Genomic DNA, 27,123 nt, shown 5'->3' on the forward strand with positions numbered 1-27,123 from the left:
AATTTACGATCAGATTTGTTAACTTCCTGTTTGGTGTTTCCTGTTAGTTTCGTCAATGCTTGCTGTATGGTTGTGAAGATGTCATCCATACGTACCTTAACGAAATATTATATTGTCAGCTTTTTAATTTTTATTGCTTTGGCATTTCCAGATCAAGGGAAGCGGGATTTCGTTCTAAGCCAGGTAATGAACATGCCCTATTTAATTACAAAACTAGAGAACATATATTAGATATTCTACTTTTTCCTTCTGCAGGAAAGTACCAAAAATTGTACTTCCTTATTAGAATTTACATATAAATGCATGTCATTAATTTTATTGCACTGGAATATAATCCATTTTAAGAATTGTTTTGATTGTGCTCATGATTTCACTTGCCCCCCTGGTGGTATCTCTACTTTGTCTCCATGGGGCTGAACCTGAGAGCCATGCTGTCAGTGTTATGTGTCACCAAAAGGGCATCCCATGCCGGTTCGGTAAAAGGTGATAGGCCAGACAAAAAGAGATACCCTGGTCCTCCAGGTTGGGGTTTGGTGCATGAGGCTGACAAACTCATCTCTGTTAAAAACATAAATTGTTAGGAAACCTTGGATGACAGCCTCGCTGGAAGTCTGTTATCAAGGAGGCCAAGGCTCACAAAGAGCTGTAGTGCCAGATAAGAAGAAGATTTCACTTAAGAACTATTAAAACCGCTCCCAATTTTATAGTAATAAAGTCATGTTTTGTTTTTGCAGGAGAAAAAGTCTGTCGCTGTTCCGAAGAGTTTATTTAAAGGATCCCAAATTTTCATTAAGAGTAAGCAGATTTTTTACTGCTTCAATAATAATTCACTGTATATTTATGTTGATATTAGACCTTGTGGCCTTATATTGTGCAGGTTTTGGGCTTGAATGAGGTAAAGTCGCTGTCCTTAATCAAGGACCATGTCATGAAGCCATAAGGAGTAGGGCTGAAAGTGCAGACACACATATTCTAAATCTAGCACTAAATGAAGGTGAATGGTCTGCTTCATGGCCTGCTTTGCACCCAGAGAAAGAGCCCCTGGTATCTGTTGCAAAGGAGGCTGGGTGGACGCAGGGAAGAGAAGAATCAGTTCTCGTGCTGGAAATTGGTCTCCAGTTGTCTGCTTGTCCAGCCCATAGCCTAGTCACTATATTCACTGAGCCATGCTGGCTTTTCTGATGCCTGATAAAAATTACCTTAAGGAGGCATCTCTATTTATAATTTTTGTCATATGGGCTAAAATCTTCATACAGTTTGGACCTAGGAATTTACCTGTGTGTGCTTCCCATTTCTACCACCCCTTCTAGCATGAGAACAATTTCAGATGTTTCAGTTTGTTTTAATTTGCTTTTATTGTTATCTGGAAAGATGGACTGATGATAAAATAGTTTATGCATTGTCTGATTAAGAAAGTTTCCTAAAGTGGTTTTTGTAAAAAGATCGTCCTTAACAGCTTTCATTAATAGTTGTCCTAGGTATGAGAGTGGTCAGGTTTGTTTAAGTGCTGAAATGGAACATGTTTACTGTCTCTTCTACCTTTCTTTTTGCCCTCTAGTGTCACTATCCTCAGGACCATGTCTGCATGCATTTTAACATATTCATTAAGAGAAAAATCAGTTAATAACTAATTTTTTAATCATGGATACACTACTGTAAACTTAAAACTGGTTTATAACCACTGTACCCATGGATAATGGCAAAGCCATTCTGAAACATGTCAATTAAAAATATACTCCACTTTACAAAAAACTTTGTTGTAGTTATATGAAGTAGTAGGGGCATGTGGTAGCATATTTGGTTGAGACACTATGGTACAAGCATGAAGGTCACAGATTCGAGTCCCGATGAGGCAGATATTTTTCAATTTACCTAATCCTTCCAGCAGCACTATGGCCCTGGCGTTTACTCAGCCTCTAACAGACATGAGTACCAGGAATCCTCCTGGGAGGTAAAGGGTGGCTGGCATGTAAGGCTGACAACCTTACCACCATATGTGAACTGACTGTCTAGAGAGAATGGGGAGCCTTGATGTCTCACAGCCCCTATGGGCCTTCATGGCCTGATAGAGGGATAGCTTAATATAAAATAATAAGATAATAAATTAGTACAGTTGTAATCAACATGTTGATCATGAAATTGACTGAACATTAAAATTGTCGTCGCGTGTTTGCTAGGTAACATGACAAAAACTTTGTGTGGGTTTCAGATTTGGCAAAGACGTATATTGAACTGTTGCTTTTTTCACACGCAAATGCAGTTATTCTCAACTTATAATGTCATCAGATGTTTCCTCATCACTATTACAATTACTTGCAGCACTGATCTCGGTGAAGTACTTTCTGCTGTGCTTGGAGCTCAACTGTCCTTAATCTCTTGTCGGATACAAACTCCCTGCTCTAGCCGGATATGAACTCTTCTGTTCTAGTCAGATTAGAACTCTCTCCTGCTAAAGTTGAATACAAACTCTGCTGGTCTCTTGCTTACGTTGGACTGTTATATATTGCACTTGGACTGAATAGGGTGTGGGAACTGCCCACATTCAAGCAAATGTGGGCAGTTCCCACAAGGGAATACCTTGTCGAGGGGTTGATTTCACCCACTGCCATGCAAACGCTACTTCAAACAATTCGTTGCTTGGATATTTCCCGCCCAACAGCAGTCTCTAATACCTCTGGTAGATGGGGGAAGCATTATAGATACCTCTCAGCTAGTAGAGCCGGTCTCGCTGGCTGGGCGGGACTGATGGTAAGCACCAGTACCGGTAGGATATAGAGACTGGTAGAAATTATAGAGGGAAGCACAATGGACCAATACAGGTCTAAGTGCATGGGGAACCCCACCCTCTCCAATAACTAACTAACTAACTACCTTTGGGGCACCTTTGTTTCGTAACATTACAACTAGGTTTCATATTCATATGGGATTTAATGCACTTGGCATTTTCTGTTTGATTTGGTTGTTCTGTTATAAACTCTTTAAACCCATGTTTGTTGTGTGATGGTACAAAAACTATAGAACTTACTTTGAACAACTTCTTGTAGTTCAAACCATCCAGCACTAGACTGGGGACAGCAGTGAAAAGGTCAGTCATAGCTCTGTTCAAAAAATTAGTTACATTATGCTGAAAGTTGAAGGCTGTAGTAGTATATATGTTGCTTTCTTGAAAGAAATAAGAAAAAATAACCGCTTGTGCTAATATTCTCATAGCACATAATCAAAACACTGATTTTTTAAGATAATATTATTCAATTTGGTATGTTGGAAGCCTTAATATTGCAAGCTGAATTGCAGGTACATTGTGAATATTGTTAAAAAATCCACTCGCTATTCAGAATAGGCTCAAAATTTGCTATTTTCTTCCCTCATAATTTGTTTTCATAAATGATATATAGAAGTTCGTAGTGTTTAATTTACTACAGAGAATGAAATTCCATAAGATAAAATTTTCCAAGTATAATTTATAAAAAGTTCACTCATTCACTCCCTCATGGAGCTGAGCCCTTCTTAAGAATCTGCCAATTGTGCAGCTACTCAAGAACTTCCCAGAATTTTGTGGAACCCAAAGGTTCATTACTGTGTTCACAAGAGCCCTGCACTGGTCCCTATCCTGAGCCAGATCAATGCAGTCCATACCATCCCACACTATCTCTCTGCAATACATTTTAATATTGCCCACCCACCTACATCATGGTCTTCCTACTGGTCTCTTTCCTACCAATATCCTATATGGATTCATCTTCTCCTCCGTTTGTGCTACATGCCGTGTCCATCACATTCTCCTCAAATTAATTTTCAAACAACAGGGTCACATGCAATGAAATCTATTTTTTAATTAATGGGTTATCCCAGGAGAATCCATTTATTCATCCTACATGGTTGGGTCTGAATGTTTTAAATTTTTTTCAGCCTTGCTTTTAATTTTGTGTGTAAGAGTTTCTGCAGAATGCTGTCACTTACTAACTATGCTGAAAATGTTTATTGCCCACAGTTTCATGTAACACCAAGGCTGCAGACAGAAAAATCACAATTACGTGGGTTCTGTCGAGGTTGCATTGTTGGCAGGATTTCTTACGATATGAAGATGAACTGGTACGTTGCAATAACATTTCTTTACTCTAGTCCTTGTAGGTAAAAATTTTGAGGAGGATACTTGAACGTGCTGTGCTATAGGAAACTTAATCTGAGCATTCTCTTGTAGTATTCATGACTGAAGAGATCAGTTGCTGGCTGTACCTCATTGAAAGTACACCATGTATTTATTACATAAAAATGCAAGCAGCATGCATCTTTCAATAGCAGTGCCCATACAATTTGGTATGACAAGGCAATATCATTTCTGTCTTTTTATAATCATAAAATTCTAAATTTAGATCATACAGGCATAATTGATAACATTTATAACACTGGAAACTCAGGATATTGGTTGTATTCATGCAGTGTGTTCACCCCAAAGATAGAGGCAGTATGTTCCCCGAAAACATTGCTTCCCACTTATTGGAATACAGCATGGTGTTTTGACCCAGACCATAGCCTATTAAGCTTGTATACTTGAACTCTCATTTTAAGAGAACATATATTGAAGTTATCTTGAGGAGAATATCTGGACCTGAGAGAGAGGTGAAGCTGGAAAAAGTTGTGTAAAGATAAAGCTCATAATATATGTGCTCTTCGATAAATATTATTTGGGTAAGATCTAAGGGTTTGTGACAATCGTACATTAGTACAAATATTATGTTTTTGGACATTATCCATCGTCTTGTTTTATCTAAAACCGTCCTGTTTGTTTTTCAAAATACAACATTTCAGAGACTGGATACTATCTCCATCTTCAGGTAAAACCTACACAGTTGGGCCTAATTGATAGAGCTAGTCCAAAATCAGACACATGTTTATATGAACTTTTTTGATCACAAAGACCTAGGAAATCACCTCCTGCAGTTATGCCCTAAAGTCGTGAAACACCCTGTATAAGATTTCATTCACTAAACTTCTTTAACTGTAAGATTAGCACATTGTCCTGAATTTGAGCTTAAGGGTAAAATCTGTGCTTCTTAAAAGGATTTTAGCATCTTTAGTATAACATTTTTTTTTTAAATGAATGTCACTTTTTGTATGAGGATGGAAGGAATGTGATTTAGAATATGAAATACACCAAGAAATATACATTTATTTATATATTTGTTTATATACATTAATATTCCTTGACATTTTCAGAATCCAGGACAGACACAGCTGTCAGGCTTACTGACTGATGGAGATAACAAGACTCGTCATATGGATCCTGTAATATCACACTTCGACTGTTCTCCTCACATTGTTTTGGTAGGTATTGTATTTGTAAAATTTTGAATGTATGTGTAATGGTTGTATATTTTTATTGTTTTTATTGATTTTCTGACTGGAATTGTATCTGTTTTATCGCTGCTTCCAATTAGTTATACAGTTGAAGGTCTGAGCCAAAAAAAAAATATTTAAAGCCAGAGTGTTGAGAAAACTGCATTTTTTAAATAGCTGGATCATAAGGATCATAGCTGTGTAAACCTTGAATTGATTGAGAATTTAAATAACTGAATGGAACTAACCTGAGGTATAAACCAAAATTGGATTTGAAGAAAGCAGTCTTCTGGGATGTGGCACCGTGTAGCTGTGGTGTTAACCGACGTTTCGGAGGGACGTATCGCCTCCATCTTCAGGGTAGAAAGAAAAATAAGAAATCCGCAAGCAAAGAGACCGTGAGAACCGGTACAAGCAGTCTTCATTTGCTTTTAAAGATGAGAGTCCTAAATTTGTTCCCTTTTACTTCATAATTACTGATCCTGATATTGAAAGTTAAATGTGCATGTGAGATTTGACTTTTCAGACGGGGGGTGAGTGTTAAGATTTTGGTCTTTGGGATGTGACCAAACTACATATTATCACATCCCATTCTTTCAGAAGCAATGTTTTCCATCACATTGTCTGATGCACTTGTACATGACTGACTGGTATCTCTCTCTTTTGGAGGCTTGCAGCTGAATAGAATCAAGACATTGCTTATTATCACCATGTTCAGTTCTCCTTGTATGTGGTTGATGAAAACAGTCATGTTGAGCTACGTTTATAATGCTATATATGTCATGAGTTTCTTTGGTTGAAAGGGAAAATGGGAATATGGAATTGTGTGTGTTGGATCTTACATCATATGATTGCCTGAAAGGAAGAACCAATAAGTGTAATCTAGCAGCCCCCAAAATGTAGAACCGTATACATTGTGTGATGGTAATGGTAACAAAAAGTCTAACAGTTACTGCTTTGAAAATATCTTTATACTTCATGGTATCCAGAAATGCAGTAGTTATCAGGTTTCAGTTTTCCCAGATATTGTTGAGTTGGGACTGGGGTCATCTGGATTTGACATTGTGTAAGTTCAGTAGCAGATACCAACTCTGAGGATCTTGCTGTTTACATATTGAGGTTACAGAGTGAATTCTGTGTCATAACCCAGAAGACCACAGTCCTAATTTTCACCTCTATGGCAACCTCAGCTCTCTTCATTCAATTAGATTTGATTCTTTATAATTCTTTTTATTAATTTGCAAATATATAATCCAATCCTACACCATTATGAATGAAAATAAAGTCAGAAACCTAATATTGTAGTAGGATAAATATGATATTCTTTAAAAATCTACCACAATGGAAATTTCAAAATCTGGTATAGATATGTGATGGTTTTGCTTCTACTCAGGAGTTCCTTGTTGTCTGGGAAGACCATGGCTTTTCTCACATATTGTGAAATTTTATTGATGTGACAAAGTAATTAGGATTTACATGCATGCATGACTCCCTTATATGGCAGTTCTTCTCCTCAGAAAATATGGTATTAAAATTTCAGGACCTCCCGTCCGTAAAAAATTAAGCAGACAGAAGTAAATCCAAGTACTTAAACATTCTTGTCAAACTGAAATACAATAATACAGTATTCATGCTTAAGTGTGAAGTTCACATCTGAAAATATATTTTTCAGTACATAACTGAATACAGGAATAACATTAATGTGTGAAATTGTTTTATGTTGAATGAGTTTTAATGTCTCATGTGTCATGATGTGCTTTGGATGAATTAATCCAGAATTAAAATTGAGGAGAATATATAATTGCTTTGTAGGTAATTTTTACTGATCAACCATTAATTGAATTATCCCGCTCTAATACAATTTTGCATGTATATTTTAGGAAGAGTTTAAAGGTTCAGAATCAAAGAAACCACCAGCTGCTGCTGTGCCTGATGATGTGAAAGATGAAAGTGTTCTGAATGTGGGTCATAAAAGCAAAAGAGAGGAAAAAGCAGAGAAATCGTCTAAAGAGGCGCATTTGACGGATGACAAACCGCAGTCTCCGAAAAATATCCAGAATCCTGGTCAGCTTGTAAGTACTGAGTCTTTGCACATAATAAAACAAGGGGAGGTCACAGTTAAAAATGAATGCATTTCTGAATTAGAACTGTGATAACAAGAATTTTGTGAACAGTGATGAAACTTAAGATATGTGGTCAGACTAAAAAAAAAACTAGACTTCCAGATGGCAGAAGAAGGCAGAAAAACATTCATGAATGTGTTGGCACAGAATACAATGGCCAATAGCAGCATATGATCGACATATGACTGCAGAAATATGAAAGAAACTTTGTCCATCATAAATTGACATTCATCCATGGAAGCTCTATCACAAGGTTGATTATATATCGACTTCTTACCCGAGTAAGTAAGTAAAAAAAGTAAAGCTATCCTTGTAACAGGCCGTGAAGGCCCATAGGGTTGTGAGACATTGAGGGTCCCACGTTATCTAGATAATCGGCTCAAAGATGGCGGTAAGGTTGTTAGTCTTACGTGCCGGCTGCACTTTACTCCCCAGTATAATTATTTAATTAATTCCTGGTACTCATTTCTGTTAGAGGCTGAGTTGACCCCAGGGCCATAGTGCAGCTGGAAGGATTGGGTCAAGTAAAAAAATCTAGTGACCTCGTCACGACTTGAACCCATGACCTTCCGGCTTGTAGCATAGTGCCTCAACCACTACACTACCGCGTCTTCCGACCTGAGAGGGTAAAAAATTATAAGAAAGAATTGTAAAATATTTTGTCATATTATTTTGTATTTTCTTTAATTTCTAGCCTACAGAACATCCAGTATATACCATTGGTGCAGATGGGGTGTACTTACTGCAACTTACAATTGACAGTAAAAGTGAGTTTACTGCTAATGTCAGTATTCACATGCAAGGCAAATACGGTTACTTATCAGCAGCAGACTGGCCTCTCTTACCAGTGAGTACAGTGTCCCAGAAGTTCCATATTCATTGACTTCTAACTAATTTTTTCTGATGTTGCACTCATAAATATTATGTTGTATTGAATGTAAAATGTGAGCAGTAATGTGGTTGCTGTATTATAATGATTGAGGAAAGTCACAGAATAAAACAGAGATAGGTGCATGCCATGAAATCCTGATTTAGTGTTCTAGCTATTAGTGAAATCCCATATTTAGTCAATATTTCTTTTGGTCCCAGCTGATGTTCCATATAAACAATGTACTTTTTCCCCACATTTAGTGAATTTTGATTTAGTAAATAACCCACATTTAGTGTAAGCGATATTTGATCTCCATACCTCAGTTTAGTGTGATCATGATGAAATAACTGATATTCTCATTTTCTCTTTGCTGTCAATCATCACTCTCAACTCACTCACTCTTTGATGAATGATAGTGTGCATGAGTTTTGAGTTCTGTAGTAGTATTTCCTTTATTTGTTTCTGATTATGGCATCTGTGAAGAGGAAGAAGCTTGCAATTAGTAAAAGTTAGAAATGGTAGCTAGATGTAATTTTTGTATAACCCCTGTTTAGTGTAAGAAAAACCATTTCCCTAGAAATTTATTAAATAAGGATTTCACTGTGGTAGGACTAATAAGGAAATTTTCCAAATGCCAGACAATTACAGTTATCCTGTTTTTGGACATTATCCATTAACTTGTTTTTTATTTAAAACACAGCATTTTGGAGCCTGGATTCTGTCTCAGTCTTCAGGTAAAAAAACCCACTCATTTGGGTCCAGCTGAAAAAGCTAGTCCCTATCTCAGGACCTAGAACTGGATCTTATCTCTTAGTAGGGCCATAGCGGCCTCCGTAGTCTAGGGGTAACGTTCCCACCTCATGACTCAAGGTACGCGGGTTCAAACCCTGCGGAGGTCGTGGAATTTTTAAGGGCTGAAAAATTCAGGGAACAAGTCCTCCGGGAAGGACTTTAAGCCGTGGGTCCATGTCATAGCTTTACAGCACGTAAAAGAACCTCATGTCTCAAGGAGGCCTCTGAGCCAAATTATAAAGAACATTTCCCGCCCAACAGTAGTCTCTAATGCCTCTGGTAGATGGGGGAAGCATCCNTATGGAGCTTTCAGTGTAATACTGTGTTTTGCTTATAAAAGAGGACAATGGATAATGTCCAAAAACAGAATAATTATATTGTCATGTGTTGGATGTTGCGCTACAAATCACTTCACGCCATCTTGGATATAGCGAATTTATTCCACATTTGCTCTTACATTTACACAGTTCACAATTACACCACTACTGCCATCTGCAGTATCACAAATACTTCTCCTGTAGTCATTTCCATTCACTCAATAACAGTAAGACTTCAACTCACTCTGGTGAATGCTAGACTGCAACTGACTGGTTACTTTCTCTCTAGTAACTGGCTCAATACTCACTACTCCTGAATAGTGTTTGCTGCTCCTCATTTAGGCTTGGCACGAACAACATAGAGAACACCTTCCTTCTCTTCAAGAGATATCAGGCATTGCTGTCAGGTGATTCTACCTACGCATTGCCTAGCAATAGTCGCTGCACAGAGTCGCCTGTTGCGTGACATCACAGCCTCGTGGGGAGGGGTGTTTACCAAGCGTTGCATATCGTTAGGAGGGTTACATGACGTAACTCGTGGAAACGCAGAGTTCGCATGACCCCTACTTCCTGTTGCGCCATCCACGTCACAATATTAATATACCATCATCACAGACTTTTAGAGCCAGGCAATTACATTAGGATGTACATTACATTAAGTGGCTGAGACAACAGCCAAAAGACTTCTGTACTTTGGGTTTTGATTCACTGACAAAGTGATTTGACAAGTGTGTCCATGTTGATGGAGGATATATTGATAAACAAATGTTTTTTCCAAGTTTTAATGTCATGTTTTACATTTTATATCCATTTGTGACCTGTTTATTGACTCTCCATCATATTAGATGAACATTATGCATCAAAGTGAGAGGTTCATACATAGGTAAGTCAATAAGGAAGTTACAAATGGATATAGAACTTAAACAATTAAGAGTACTAATTTGAAAAGTGCTTTTATTTCTCAACATAATCTCCCTGCACATTGAGGCACTTGTCCCATCATTTCACAAGCCCCTGAAAACCAGCAGCATAAAATTCTTTGGGCTGCTGTCAGAACCAGGCAGTGACTTCCCCTTACAGGGAACATTTGCATCCTGAGGATGTTACAGTAGGAGTTGGCATTTACGTAAATGTTGACTCCTACTGTAACATCCTCAGGAGACTTCATAAGGCCATTCAACAGAAGCGACCAGGGCTCCTCACCAAAGGTGTGTTGCTCTTGCATCACAACACACGTCCCCATACTGCCAGCAAGACAAATGAGACGCTGCAAAATTTCAAATGGGAAGTCCTCGAGCATCTTCCGTATAGCCCTGACCTTGCTCCAAGCGACTTCCATTTGTTCAGCCCTCTAAAACATCTTTCGGCTGAACATTTTCCCGATGATGAAGCTGTAGAAAAGGAAGTCACCGCCTGGTTCTGACAGCAGCCCAAAAAATTTTATGCTGCTGTTTTCAGGGGTTTGTGAAATGATGGGACAAGTGCCTCAATGTGCAGGGAGATTATTTTGAGAAATAAAAGCATTTTTAAAATCAGTATTCTTATTTGTGTAAGTTCTATATCCATTTGTAACTTATTTATTGACTTACCCTCATACTAAATCAGCATTATGAATGATGCCATATTGGTACACAGTAGGTGTATGGTCCTCTTTTTTAAATATCTGTACTGCTATATTTGTTTGTTTTAAAAAGCAGACATGCGGATAAATAGAAATTTTATGTTTTTTTTTTTTTTTTCACTGCAAATAAGAATAAATGTGCCTGTATTCCTTTCAGTTCTATGGAGCCATGTGTCTGGTGTATGTAATACTTGGTTTAGCATGGCTCATTGTGTCTTTCTGCCAGTGGCGTGATTTGCTAAGAATACAGTTCTGGATTGGTGGTGTAATTCTTCTTGGTATGCTGGAAAAAGTGAGTGTTGATCTGTTTTCGAATTCTGTAGCCAAATATAATAAACTATTGAATAAATATAACCATATTTTATTAACTTGTTTTTTTAAGTTACTGTACTCTTATGCAATATTACCTATATTTTTTGTTAGAAGTATAGTGAAACCCTCATTTAAGGTTCTTTGGGGGGTGTTGGATATGAACAGTAAACTGGTGGAAATCTCATATAGAGGAAATTTAACATCGAGAATATTTATTTTGTATTGTTGAGATGGAACATTAAAACACAATAAGGATCCTTATATAGTAAACTGAATGATAAGTGGATGCAGTTCGCAGCTTAAAACCGAACACTGTACGCCTGATGATGGCCTGATATCCTGATACAGGGGCTGAAACGTTTCGTGTCCATAAAAAAAAGCTTTAATAAAACAAATGTTGCTACAGTAGTGTCTTATTTGTTTTAAAATACAGAGTGTTATTGTGTAGACGGTATATTCTTCTATGCTTTATATCTTATCTTAGACTGAGTAACATTAACTGGGGTTTCCACTAAATTTCATTGTTTTCTGTACCTGTTAACATTGCTGAGTCAGTCCATGCCATGTTCTGTGTTATGCTTGAAGTTTCCAGTGTTCAAATTGTCCTTGCCTTTGTACCAGATGCCTCCAGTTTAGACCTAATTTTTGTTTCTGTCTGTTCCCATCCTGTAAGGTAGAGAACTTTAATATGTTGTCTTTTGTTTTGTAATCTGCTCTCAAGTTGGTATAAAAGAAGTTTCTCAGTGTTTTCTTGTATTTAAAAATTAAGAAAGGTGGGCTTGGTAGATCATGTGTAGAGGCGATTCTTACAAACTTTTGCTTTGAAAACTTCAACAGATGAATTTATTTTTCATAAACAGTCTACACTTAACAATTTGGTATCTGTATCATTCAGAACATTTTGGTAATGTCTGCCATTAATAGCAGTGTTTATCAAATTAGATGATTTACTTCTGTCGGATCATTATATGACGTACTTAACTGTGACTTTATATGTGTCTTTTGAAAAACATTGCTGAAGTGAGTCCCAGTGATACATAAATGTAGAATTGTGTGAAGTGTAGATGGTTTATGAAAAGTAGAATTGTAAAGTTGTAACAAACACCACAAAAATATGCACAATAAATACTTGAGAGAGTAGCAATACCTGCTTGGAAGACAGGGAGGATAGATGAAACTTGGAGAAATAAGTTTCTAATTTGTGAACTGGATTGAACTGGCTCAGAGCAGGGCTGATGTCAGTCTTTTGTGAATACAGTGATGAATTTTCAGACTGCATAACATTTTTTGACAAACTAATTTTAATGTTGTTTTGTTTTTAGGCAACGTTTTATGCGGAATATCAGAGCATCAATTCCACTGGTGTGTCAGTGAAAGGAGCCATATTGCTGGCTGAACTTGTATCTTGTGGTAAAAGGACACTAGCTAGAATGTTAGTCATTATTGTCAGTCTTGGCTTTGGAATAGTCAAGTAAGTTTAAGAACTAGGAATATTGCCATACTAATAGTATTGTATTGTTTCTCTTGCTTAATATTAATATTTTTTACTCTCTGCACATTGAAATGTAACAGAGAAGGTTAAAATAGTAATCTGAAATGTGGAATATTCTGAAATTGTTTTGAAAGTTTTTTTTTACAGATTGTGTTAAAATATTTTGTTTAGTACACTAATTGTGAACAAACATTATTCATCATATTTCCTTGCTAAATGACGCCGTTGCCTAAATCACTAGATTTTTATTGTGGAACGAAAAGGGGATAACTCCCCAATTTTTCATGCATTTGATTACTACATTGACAAAACATTCCATCACCAGAATTGACAAATCATCATGTTTTGTTGGATGGTCAATTGTATAGATGAAATTGAGTAGCTTGTCGTGTGACTGTATCTGTTTATAAGCTACCCAAATTGCGTTCCTCCATGAGTTAAAGAGTGGGCTCCTGATCATAGTGGTATACCTCCGGTGATGATTCATTAAGAATCGAAACATGTTAGGTAACTGAGTGCTGAAGTGCTGAAGACATTATATGTCACATTGGACTGAAATAAACTTAATTGTAAACTAATCAATGGAGATTATTCTGCTTCCATTGCCCACTGATTAACACTTCACAGGTGAACCCTCAACTGACTCCTATAGCATCAGTTGTCTTCAAGGTAACTCCTCAGCATGGACCCTGCAAAAAACACAGCCTCTATTGTTGTAGAGGTGTATTTACCTTGTCATTGTATAGCAACAGTCACAGTGCAGACTACATAGAAAATGCGTTCTTCTGTTGTCGTGTGCGTGAATGTTGCAGATGTTACCTAGCAATGCCCGATGTTCACAGAGTCACAGCTTAGCAATAGGTGTATACACCACAATATATTTTTGCCATAAACCACTTTTCAGAAGTCTGATATAGTTTGTAGGATGGCTGTGAAGAGTTCTGTCTTTTGGGACATGGCACTGTTTAGTTTGTTGAAAGTTAACCAACAGACTACATGGTTTTGTGTCCCTGAAAAGAGATCTCTTCATATAGATGCTGTTTGATTTCAAAGGGTGTGGTGTATAGTTATATGCTTTGTATTCGTATGTATTATTTCAACAATGCCTAGGCCTCGTCTTGGTCCAATGCTACATCGAGTTGTGGGAACAGGTCTTTTATACTTCACACTGGCAGCAATTGAGAGCTATCTTCGTGTGATGCATCCAAAGAATGACCCATCAAATCAGACACTGGTAGCCAGTATTCCTCTTGCCGTGCTAGATTCTGCTATTTGCTGGTGGATCTTCACTAGTCTTGTACAAACTACAAGGACCCTCAGGTTGCGCAGGTAAGTGACCATTAAATTTTGAACTTGTGTATCACCAAGCAAGTTCCCTAAAGTAATAATGCTTTTGACTTGTTTTCAAGAGGTGCCTGGTTTGAATCAGCAGTGACTCCAAGTGTCCTGAGATATTTTATGATTTTCCCCACTCTGTGCATCCAGACAGTGGGATAATACTGCAGATTAGGCCACAGTGGCTTCCACATAATTTTCCTGTTCATTATTTACTGAACACCAAAACATACAATACTGTATTCTGTATACTGACATAATTTTTAAATAAGCCATAAGAAAATAAATAGTATATAATCATGGTCAGTTGTAACTTAAAGTAATGCACCTCTTTGGTAAAGCTTATTAGAGAAAGGAACTAGCAGTCAGTAAATTAATATTCACATTTCTTTTTTTCCAAGTGGTTAAATGGTTAACCAAGTTGCTCTCTTTAATAAGTTTAACCAGAAAAGGTGCATTACCTTGTGACTCTAATATATGAGTTCCTCTAGTTCACTAGAAGAGCTCTGCCTAACTGTAGAAGTGAAATTTGGTGCTCATAATAGATTTCAAGAAACTAAGGAAATGCTTCTAATTAATTTTAGTAAAATCATGGAGTGTTATGACGTAACATGCCTTCAAGTCACTTCCAACCTTCGCTGAGTTATTTATGCTTTTTCTCAACATATGCCTCCATATTTTTGATTAGGATCATAACCCATAATCTGTGTCCTCTCTAATTATTAATCTACAAATTCTTGATGTCCTGTAAGCAACTGAACATTTGGTAACAATGCAGAATATAACAGAATAGTAAAAATGAACCCTTGATTCAAGAATGTTCCAGGAAGACCACTTAATGTATTTACTAGCCGCATTACATAATTCAGTTACTCACATTACTGTAATATGCCTAATATAAGTATTTTTATGGAAGATGTATAGAAGCAGAGCCATAAATATTAAATGCTAAAATTAGGTTACAAAAGAATTGTAATCTTCAAATTTAATGCTGCGCCTTACATATGATGATGAATAATTTGGTTACATAGTTTTAATGCATTTAGATTCAGCCTGAAAATGTGATCTCCACTGGTCTTTATTAACTCTCCCTTGGTGAGGGGGCGAATGTATTTCTGGAACTTTGCATCATACAATTTTTATAATATAATTCAGTGGTCACAGGCTTCTAACAGTGAGTTTGTTTTTTTCCCCCAGAAATTTGGTGAAACTGTCCCTCTACAGGCATTTCACGAACACACTCATATTTGCAGTGATCTCTTCAGTTGTCTTTATGCTTTATTCAATAAAGTATCATCGCTTTGCTATATGTCTCACAGTGAGTATGATTGCAGCAACCAATAAAATATCATACAGGCTTATTTACACATCATAGTTATGTAAAAGTACAACCTGATAGATAGTTAACTTACTACAGGGATCAAACACTGTTAGAATTTGAGAAAATGACTGTTGAAGCTTACTGATTAATGATTACCATACCTATGTGTTTCTCTGGCAGCAATATTTCACAGTTGCAGTTTAAAAGTAAAATTAAAGTCAGTAGGTTTGGTATCAGGAGGAGATGCATGAGGACAAGCTGTTGCATAAAATCCTGGAGAGAATTAGTGGGCTGTCATTGTGTGTTATCAAACGCACGAATTCAAATAAGGAAACTGTAATACATGCAGGAGGCTCACCCAAGAAATTGAACAACAGCAGCGATCATGATAACAGTAACAATAATAACAGTGATGATGATGATGATGATGATGATGATGATGACGACGACAATAATAGTTAACTAGAGAACAAACACCAATAGTTGAAATGGCGTTTGTATCTTGGCAACTAACACATCTGAGTAGGCAGTGGTTGACAAGAGAAGTTGATCAGTCACACAAACCTAGGAAATTAAGATGAAATTACGTTTATTTTGTGTTAATATAAACTGTTTAAATGGTGGGAAATTAATGGGACTAAAGAAGAAATTTTGCAGATTATAAGAAGACTTGCTATGTGGGACTGTAAATATGAGGTTTTACTGTATATGATTTAAATGTGCTTTACACTGACTCATTGTCGCTGGAAATTCAGTTGAATGCAAAAAGCAATGATATATTAAGGTCTTGCACTATAAAGATTAAAGTAACATAATCTAAAGAATACTTTAGGTTTGCGTGTTTTATTTTTCTGCAGGACTGGAAGGAGCTGTGGGTGGATGAAGCATACTGGCATCTTTTGTTCTCTGTTCTGCTATTGGTCATTATGATTTTGTGGAGGCCTACAAATAATAATCAGAGATATGCTTTCACACCACTTCTGGATGCACCAGAAGATGATGAAGAGGAAGATGAGCAATTTGTTAATGATGCATTTGGTGAGTGGCATCCTTGTGTGATGAGTCACAGTATCTTGTTTTTTACATGCTTACAGTGTCATGCCACAGACCACATGCCATGTTGGAAATGACAGAACATTCCTGCTGAACCACATCAAACACAGGACGCGGTTGTGGAATTTGACAAATTTTAGGGTGCTATTGCAGGGTTATCACGTTGGGTAAAAGGAAAACAGTTTTACTGGAAAGCAGTAGTATAATGTAATTTATTGTATCTTGTTCATTAAAAGAAATAACGTATTTTTGAATGCTGTTTATTGCATATGATACATTCCTGAAGTCTTGATCAGAAATTCTCCCTAACTGTTTGCTGCTGATTTGATGTCTATGAGAGTGAGTTGGACTGTTGGTCACGGCTTCCATAACGCTCCCTACATTTTGTGGCATGCAGACTGATTGTAAACTATAGGCAGAATGATCATGTAAATGCTGCCAGTATTCTCTACCAATGCCTGTGTAACTCATGCCTAAATCTCCTTTGGACCTGTGCTGCTAACTTACATAGTGTATTCACTTAGTGGGGGTGGAGTCCAACTGGGTCCACTCAGCACAGTGGCCTCTGATTGGCCTATTGTAACCTGCCCCGGGTGATTATGATGATGGAGAATTTGGTGGAATGAGGATTGGCAAGGGAAACCGAAGTACTCTGAGAAAACCAGCCCCAGCGTCACATGTAGGATATTGGTGGGAAAGCCAGAAGGAAAGAGACCACTAAGAAGACCAAGATATAAGTGGGTGAACAATATTAAAATGGATAATAAAAAGATAGGATGGGATATTATGGATTGGATTGATGTGGCTCAGGATAGTGACCAGTGGAGTGCTCTGTGAACACGGTAATGAACCTTCCATAAAGTACTGAGAAGTTCTTGAGTAGCTGCACAATTGGTGGCTTCACAAGAAGGGCTCAGCTCCATGAGTGAGTAGGTAACTTAAGATTACTGTTGTTACTAGTGGATGGATTACTTTGCATAGTAAAAGTAAAGATGCCCTTTACTTAATTGAGCATCATGCTGTGAGAACATGTGACTAAGTGAACCTGTAACTTCATGCATTTTTACTCTTTACACTTGATGGAGATGGGTGGTCAGCTTCATGCTCTGGTTGCTTTACCTCTTGAGGATGAGTCCCCACTACCCATTGAACAGTAAGTTGGCAGGCCCTAGAGCCAGTCTGGACTTAATGTTGTATTTTAGCGTCCTGTTGCACTGAATTTCTTCCATGATATGTATACAGTGGCTGTCTTGTAGTGCACTCAGTTTCACCTGTTATTTCACAAATGTTTCGGCAACATAGTGCCATCATCAGGTGCCCTAATTACTCTAATCTATTTCATTGCTTGCCTTTATAAATCTTTTTAAAGTTATTTAAAAAGTGTGTATTTGTCAACTATAATAAATTTTCACACACTAAAACTTGTTAAGGTTATTCATCTTATGTGTCTTAATTAAAACTGGCGTGTGGTTCTTCCACTATGGGGGTCATTTTTCTTATATTCAGTGTAAACCGTGTCTTGTGATGTGTGTTCCCCTCTTAGCTGCGAGTGTTGTAATCTGGACTTGCTGGAGGAGAGAAAATTTGTGCCTGAGCTGGGAACCAAGCCCTGATTTTCCAGTTGTACAGTCAGAAAAATAATAAAAAATGTGTAAACTTATCTTGTGCCTTAGTCTACAACACTGTCATGAAGTTTATATTTACTGTGGTTTGAACAAAATCCATGTATGTGAGTATCAGATGAACTACTTGTGCATAGATCTTGAAGAATTTCCCTCTGTTAAGGTCTTTCATTCATTAATTTAGTTCTGTATGTACATTTCTGTTCTCTTCATAGGTGTGAAGATGAGAGGTTACAGGAGTACTTCTCCAAAACCAAAGTCTACCAACAATGTGGTATGTTTTATTATATGCAATATATATGAATAAAAAATTTTCTTCTTCTAATTCACTGTTTATCAACATGCAAAATTATATGGTGAAATCAGTAAGTAACTTCCATGATGCTGGGGGTTTAAATGCCAACTACTGCACACGATGGAGGAGATTTAAAACCTCACATAAATAAAAATACACTTGCTGCTTACAGTTTTAATATCTTTTGATACAGCAAATGAATTTTCTTGAAATTTTTAAGGTATGTACTCAAAAGCATTCAGAATTTATCTACATTTGTAAAACTAACGCTGAATTGTTTTTTATCGTAGTAATTTAGATTTACACTATTCAAATGTTTTATACCAGATTTGAATGATCTGAATGAAGGATACTGTTAGAAGGAAAAATGCCTCTACCAAAATGTGGTTCGTCAATGTGTATGTTTTTTCTGGGAGATACAGACTCCAAAATTTAGAATTTAGGGTTAATGAATCTCTGGGAAGTGGCTTGTACTAAACCAAGCTTTTTACTAAATGGGGGTTATACATGATGTATGCAAAAGCCACATGTATCGTGTAATAATGGTATACAGCAGAGAGAAAATGTAGCGAATGTGTTTTATTGTTTCCATCACACAGAACTTAGGTACAAGGTATTGAAGCGTAGGTCCCCTTCAGAGGATCCTTCAGGGTGCGTATGGGTTCTCGTAATCACAGGACAGGGCGAGCAGGGGAGGACAAAGAAATCAGCAAGGCGGAAATACCCAAACAGAAATAACCAAATCAAATATTAACAAAGAATAAATATAATATATTAATAAAGAAAGAATACAAACATGATGTAAATACCTGTATCAGAATGATTGCAGAGTTCGCTGTTCTAAGATTGAATACCACGTAGAGAAATCAATTTGGACGGTCGAGGATGACCTCGCCCGGTGGTCCGAAATGAGAACAACCTACCCCTTCAACGGTTGGGAAGCCAAGAGCCGTTAGCTCGACTCGTTAGGCCGCTAAGTCGGCTCAGGAGGGGAAGGAGAGGGGGACAGTAGAGACAGTAGAGGGGAGAAGTGGGCGCACAGACCACGGACATGAGCCGACGTCACAGTCTGAAGGGTCAGAAATTTCTTTCACTGAATGTGGGTTATATACAGAAAAGTAGTGCATTGTGTATATTTGTCTTCAGCTAGGAACAGAAAAAATATTCACTAAATACAATATTTTGCTAATTACACAAGCACTGAATTAATTTGTGATTTTATTCATCCTATGAAGATAGTGGTTTCACTGTCTGGGCACTTGAATGCTGATTTTGGTACAGGGTATTCAATGATAGAGGAAACCTGGTAGCAACTTAGAGCAGACACAACATTTCTCAGATTGCTGCTGTAACTGCCAATAGCAGAATGAATCATTACCGCTTATAAACGTGTGCCGTCAGGTGGTCTGATCTTGTCACTGCAATTAGTAGCATTAATACAGCTGGAGAGGAAACCTGACAGCAGCGCAGAGTGAATGGAATGTTTCTCTGTGACTACTGTGCCCTTCCCCACTAGCGAGAGTGCATTCATGTCGGTGCTTCCCTCACATCATTTTCTCTGCATGCACACATTTATAATATTTTAAAAATGTAACACAAACTCACCATGGTTTATAACAGGTGCTGAAAGTGGCCGTCTTCTGCTTGCAAACATGACTCACATCCCATAAATAAATTATGTGACACTTTCTGAAGTTGGTCCACAGTAATTCAACCAATTACGCGTGTTATGTCATTCTGCAGAGCTTCAGTGGTGCGAGGATTATTCTTGCAGACTTCTCCCTTTAGGTTACCCCAGAAATAAAAATCGCAAAACAGATCTGGGAGGCCACAGTCCCCTGCTGATTATTCAGTCTTCAAACACTTCCCATATTGTGACCATGATTGCATTAGCCATATGTACTGTAGCATTGTCTTTCTGAAAATACCCATATTGTCTATCATCAACAGTCAGCTGATTGAAGAATAGATTCAGTATATCATGAATGTAATGGTCAGAGTTCACAGTTTCATGGAAAAGTAAGGGGCCAATGATTCGCCACGGACTTACAGCACACCACACCCCCACCTTTTCACAATGTAATGGCTCTTGCTGTATAGAGTGAGGATTTTCATCGCTCCATATTCTTACATTTTGTGCACTGACATGACTACTAATGTGAAACCACACTTCATCAGTCATGAACAGAGGCTGTGGATCCACGATTCCATCTTGCACATTTTGCAGCAGCCAGTTGCAAAAACGAATTCTTGCTGCATAATCTGGTTGTTTCAGCTCATGCACAACTGTTATTTTATACAGGCAAAATTTGATTAATTTTGTGGCTGTGAAAGCAGATCCTAGTGAAACAGCGGTTTCCTGTGCTAAGTTTCTTAACAGTTTTCGAGGACTGATCTTTAGTCATGTCTCAATATCCCGAACTTTTTCTTCAGTCAGCACAGTCCTCTTTGATCACTTCTTTATGTGACACGCTGAACCTGTGGCCCACCACTTTTCACAAGCTTGGATACACATGACTTTTGGGAACTGGCAAGTCAGGATATTTACGATGAAACTTATGGATAAATTTTCTGTAAGTTTTTTCCTTGGAAAATTTTTGACAATGAACATGCTGTTCCATAGTGAAGTTCATGTCAATATAAATGTCGACCAGCTATCGACACCTCTAACAAAGTCTGACTATTAATGCGACATACTGCAGTGACAAGATCAGGCCACCTGATGGTGCATGTTTATCAGCGCTAGTGACTCATTCTGCTATTGGCAGTTACAGCAGCACTCTGGGAGAAATGTTGTGTCCGCTCTGCGCTGCTGCCAGTTTTCTCTATCATGGAATGCATTGTATATGTTCTTAGTAGTAAAGCAAGGAAATGCTTCTTGACAGTTGACATTATAAACAGACTGACTTTACACACATCAAAGACTCCTACAGGGTGTTTGAAAGCCAGATACAGTAATCAGAAATCTGCCTGACATCTATGCTCTGGATTTATTTTATATGTCGTTTCATAGTATGATTTATGATCTTCCAGGAAGATGACCTCAAGTGGGTTGAAGAGAATATTCCTTCAACATTAGCTGATACGTAAGTATAATAATATAATGACTGTAAATCAGCCACAGATAATGGCATGGTTCGTTCACTCGGTTCCATCTCTAATGCAATGTAAACTTTTATTTATTATCATCTCTAATGCAACATAAAGTTTTATTTATTAAAGTTTATGCTTCATTAGAGATGGAAACAAGTGAATGCGTGATGTATCTATGCAGTAGGATGCTGAAATATAATATAATGGCATTGTCGTCACATAATTTGTCTTTTCTCTTGTTGCTCTTACACATTTTTATACTTTGGTAGTTGAATGTTACTTGAGACATGCATAGGTAGATGAGAATAGTTTGATTGAATTTACACACCAAAATTCTATTTGCATTACTTTTCCCTCTTATCCTAGCCACATGCTTTGTCCATCACAGCCTCCTGAATTGCAGAACTGTCATAGTTTCCTGGATAAGTCATGAAATTCCTTATTATATTAAATTCAGAACTGTTGATGTCCTTCATTGCTCTCGTGTTCAGATAATTTTTTCCTTCAAAGTAAGAGATCACATTTCTCACTCATAGAGAATTGGTGGAAGTGCATATACACACTGTATATAACTGTAACATGGATGGCTGGAGCATTTCTAGCCAATGACATGTAAACAACCTTCAGTTGAGTGCATTACAACAATAAGACAAATGTTTGTAGCTAGTTGCTAGGCGATGGTCAGCACACCAGTGGCCTGACAAGATATCACGTGACATGTTTTCTGTGCAGTCCGTGCTGCAGCTGTATAACAAGAGCTGTGATTTGAAGATTTTATGTGTAACATTTGCATGAACGGAAGTGTTAGTTCCTGTATTTAATTGCTTTATCAGGAGAGGACTGTGTGTGTGTGTGTGTGTATGTGTATGTGTGGGAAGTGGAGGGGGTGGAGGTAGATTGTCACCAAAGTGCTCATAAATATCATCCTCCGACCTAGAACCCATCATTTTCATTACATGTACTACCCTACACGTGACTGTATATATATATNTAGTTTTATTATGACTTTGGTGATAATGTTCGTTTGAAGTACGGTGAGATATATTTAATTTTACATATATTTACTTACAGATCAGTATATTTACTGGTTGTAGGAGAAATATTCTTTATATTTATTTTTTTCCCCCAAACAAATTAATGTCATCTGCATAAGGCTTGGGAGTCATTGATTACATAGATAATGAAGTACTATTTGGATTGGACCTGTGGAAGGTTAGGTATAAAAAGGGATATTGTGTATTTTACCATGGGGAACAGAACTAAGACTGCAGCTTTGAAACTTGCATTTAAGTGAAGAGCATTCTGAAAATGCAGATAAAGAAGGCATGTCTGAAGGCCTAAAGTTGAAGAAAGCTATTTTCAGGGAAGTGGAGTCTGTGTATGAAAACTTTATACAAGAATTCCTGACACAAATTTGTACTCTGTGGATTGATCGTGTGGTCCAGTAGCACGAACTCTGTTTCTTTTAAAAAATTAGATAATTAAAAATGTATGACATGTTCATAAAGATAGCTAATATGGGTTCATGACCGAGGTAGATGCAGTCCTTTCTCTCGCTCTCTCTCTCTCCTTTTGTTCCAACTTTGGAGCATGGGGCTGAATTCTCAGTTTCATGATCATTTTACAGACAGTAGAACTCATTGGACGATTGATCAGCCTGTCGCAAGGCCTCTACCAAAACACAGGACAACACAAACACAGAATAAATGCATACACACACCAAACCTCCATGCCTTGTGTGGGATTCAAACCCACAATCTCAGCTTCTGAGCAAGCAAATATTACATGCCTTGGACCACTCAGCTACCGTGGTCATCAGTTGCAGTCCATAGAATAGAGCATTATGGAAAATGAATCTGTTCCCATTCTCAGGTGGGGGAGAGAGACCTGCTCTGTTGGGTCCCTTAGCAAGAGCTTACCTTAATCACCGAACAAGCCATGTCAGTATAACTACAGGTATATAAATACCTGAGACCAGGCTTTGTTGAAGGGAGATAACAGGAAACTGTATAATAAACATTTTCATAAAGCATGCACAGACCTGAAACTAAGATAAATTGTGACGTGAAAATTTGTACAACAAACCTAACCAGTGAAACCGGTGTGTAGTATTAAATGTAGAATTTTGTGAAACCATTTTGTGCCTATGCTAACACCATCTGTGGAGTAAAATCTGAACTCTTTTGACTAAAACCTTATAGAAACCCATGAAGTATCTGTCACATCATACTGATCTTTTCTGTGAGTTGGTGACCTCATTGCTTATACGGGGGATCCTGATGGGGAAAATGTCAAGATTCGTTTGGCTGATAAAGTTGATTAAGCATGCCATATGTGCTGATTCCTTGTATTTCCAATATCTGTTGTTACTTTCAATTTCCAAAGTCCTAGCTTCATCCCAGCCTACCCTATGATCCTCTTCATCAGCATGCTGGGCTAATTTTGAGATTGCACCTATGTTCAAAGAGTCGCACGGCTGGAGGTCTGCCTGTTTCACCAATGTAGCTTCTGTCTCATTGACAGGGAATGGTGTAGATGCACTGTGCTGTCTGTTGTGAATATTTTTCCAGTCTGGTTTTGATGAGTGAACCCTGAATATTTTGGTTTTGAAGATTGTCCTAATGTTGTACCGATTCCTTATACTTCTGAATTTCTCTGAAACATCTGCATATGGGACGTTTACACAGCCCAGAGGCCTTTCCTCTTTATTTGGATGACTGCTACTCTTGGAATTAATAATCAAGTCAATGAAACCGTGAGGATAAATGTTGAGCTGAAGCTCACATCTCAGGCTACTAATTTCAATAAACAGATCTTGTTGTCCTTGGTGTATGGTGGAAGCTCTATTATGAAAAATCTGAATTAAACCTCTTTTTGCATGCAGTGGATGGTTCGATTTTAAGTTGATATATTGGCCAGTATGGGTAGGTTTTCTATAAACTTTTGTGGCTTGATGACCATTGCATCCCGAAAAGGAATTGCACTGTCTGACTATTTTTATGTAGTGAAGTGAATGGAAGGCCTTAAACTGTTGAGTTGGCTGAGGAAATTATGTAACCACTCTGAGTCATGAGGCTAGATGAAAAATGTTTCATCAACGTACAGGAGGCATAGCAATAGTTTATGTTGTGCCAAATTAAGAACCCATTTCTCAAAATTCTGTGTGTAGGTGTTGGTAATAGGTGATAGAGAGTTTTCCATAGCCTTACCATCGTTCTGTTGGAATAACTTATCGTCCACATTTTACCTTTCTTTACCATCTGAAAATATGTGCTTCTCAGTCAAACTTCCAGCAATTCCTTGATGGCTTCAGCCTGCAAGATAGACCATGCCACCAATGTGTCCAGTTTTTTAGAAAACCAAACAATGGACAAAGTCCAAAAATCCAGTAATTCTGAGTGTTATACACCATTGTCAGAACCCTTTAGGTTCTACATGTGCAGTACATGTTTCAGTAAACAAATTTTGGCTCAGGATTTGTCAGCTATATCAGCAGTGGTAGAGCAACTAGCCTGTTGAGCAAGAAACTGGCTTTAATACCTGAGTGAAGCAGCGATTTGAGACATGAATGAGAGTTATTGTTAAAAACATAACCTCCTACCTCCTTTTTACCTTCATTTGCATTGTTAGTTACTGTTTTTCTATAAATAGTATGTTATTACAAGGTTATTAAATTAATTACAATCATTTTCTTTTATATTCTTTCAGGGCTCTGACAACCATGGATTCTGATGAGGTATGTATGAAATTAAAAAAAAATATATTCTAATAATAGTGTCTTTTTGTAAGAATAATTACTTGTACCAAAGTGTTACTTTGGTCATAACTTCTCTGTGGCTGGAACTTTTAATATATACCGTATGTTGCCATATCAAATGGAAGTAGTTGCTGTAACAACTGGTATGACGTGTTTTTGTAAAGTAATAAAATTTTGTGTCAGTACAGACTTTCAGAAAATTTTATTTGTTGCTTTCTGATATGCAAGGTATATTCAGAATATTTGTGTATTTACTTATGAAATGTTACAAACTTCACAGTGACTTTGATAATGCTTTTAGTATTTGAATTTAAATGGAATTAAATTGTCATTTATAAACATTTCTCTAGCTGTATTGATGTCTTTCACTTTTTCACCATTTACAAGAGAAGAGCATATCTCTGTGGGTAGGTGCACTTCCTGTCTCTTATTTCTTACTGTGTTCCATGTTGTTTTTATTTCATTGTTTGATCTTGCTGCAAATCATCTGTACTGTTCCATTTAGCTTCTTTTAGGGCTATGTTTAAATTTTTACAGTATTTCATTTGAATGCTTTGGTATTCCTTTTTTTTTTTTTGTTATGACAAGCACTTCCTTACAATTTTAATGTGGTCATTTTTTGTTCTAGGAAATAATGACAACGAAGTTTGAAGTATCCAAGCTGCAGTAATTTGAAAGAAGAAATCTGTATATTAGACACGTTAATTAATTTTTAGTACCATTAGTTGTTGTGTGTCTGTACCATGTGCATGGACATGTGTGGATGTATGCACATAATGGAAAGATGCCTTCTACTGAATTTGGTTGGATTCTGATATCCAGTTTTGAGGCTGTGGAATTAATTCTGTGTTTCTTCATTTGCCCATCTCTAGCAAAAACATCACTAGTTTTTCATTTTCATTGTTCTTTTAAATGTATATGAATGCTTCTATCCAGTGTCTGTATGATGGTTTTATGTTCTCTGATTACACGTGTGCTTAAAGGAGACTGCAAATTATTATAAACAGTCTAAGAAATCTTAGTAACTTACTCCACTTAAGTTTTTTAGTGACAGAATATTATCAGTTGTTCATATTATAGATTAAAAATATATTGATATGCGCAATACATTTAATTTCTTACTTTTTACCATGTAACAGTGATGTAGTCATAATGGCATTCTTGTAACACATGAATAACAAAAGTATTTTGAAAATTTCTTTAGTGGAAACCTTTTACTTTGTAGTTATAGTTGATAAACTTGCATAATTTTGAATTTCACATTCAACATGACATACTATGCAAGGCTTAGAACATTCTGGTAATGCTTATGTAAAATAAATAAAAATGTAGATATATTAAGCTTCAGTTGGAGATTGCTAGATAGGGCTATGGTGGTCCTGTACTTAATATGAATTTTGTGCATCCAGAACATACAGGTGGGCCAGACTCAATTAGGCAGTTTTGATCATTAATAACTAACCAATCCAACAATACACGGGATAATGGGAAAGTACCTTTTGTTGTCGATAGATGGCAGCATCATACGGTATGCTGTGAACGAGGTCATTACTCTGCCTACTTAGTGTGCATTGAGGAAACGTCATGGCCGGTAGACGGTTGTTGATGCTGACCAAGTTTCAGGAGAACCCTGACCTTATCTGGAATATTGTCTGGACTGATGAGGCCAAATTTCACACATCAGGATCGGTCAACAGACACAACTGTGTGTTTTGGCGGCCAGAGAACCTCAGTGCCACCATTGAATACGATTTCCAGTCCCTGGGAGTGATGGTGTGGGGC

The 27,123-nt window shown here is 37.3% G+C and overlaps 1 protein-coding gene across 1 annotated transcript; it reads left to right on the forward strand.

The window, feature by feature from the left end:
* The first annotated feature begins 32 nt into the window (after positions 1-32).
* Positions 33-26,777, forward strand: LOC111861920 (transmembrane protein 87A). Its single transcript, XM_023846885.2, has 15 exons — positions 33-183; positions 735-795; positions 3,992-4,092; positions 5,218-5,325; positions 7,218-7,409; positions 8,155-8,307; positions 11,219-11,353; positions 12,696-12,844; positions 13,976-14,194; positions 15,398-15,518; positions 16,379-16,559; positions 18,412-18,470; positions 21,525-21,577; positions 25,293-25,320; positions 25,970-26,777. Exons 1-15 carry the CDS (start codon positions 67-69, stop codon positions 26,009-26,011), a joined length of 1,719 nt encoding a protein of 572 aa, XP_023702653.1. The 5' UTR covers positions 33-66; the 3' UTR covers positions 26,012-26,777.
* The last annotated feature ends 346 nt before the right edge of the window (positions 26,778-27,123 follow it).

This window comes from Cryptotermes secundus, unplaced genomic scaffold (genome assembly GCF_002891405.2).
Source record: "Cryptotermes secundus unplaced genomic scaffold, Csec_1.0 scaffold39, whole genome shotgun sequence".
Classification (NCBI taxonomy): domain Eukaryota; kingdom Metazoa; phylum Arthropoda; class Insecta; order Blattodea; family Kalotermitidae; genus Cryptotermes; species Cryptotermes secundus.

What these genes read in the sequence shown, in the direction of transcription:
- LOC111861920 (XM_023846885.2), top strand. Translation starts at nt 67, where the DNA reads ATGGTTGTGAAGATGTCATCCATACGTACCTTAACGAAATATTATATT. An exon ending in TACGATATGAAGATGAACTG is followed by an intron (nt 4,093 to 5,217) that starts GTACGTTGCAAT and finishes TGACATTTTCAG; the next exon opens with AATCCAGGACAGACACAGCT. An exon ending in CAGACTGGCCTCTCTTACCA is followed by an intron (nt 8,308 to 11,218) that starts GTGAGTACAGTG and finishes TATTCCTTTCAG; the next exon opens with TTCTATGGAGCCATGTGTCT.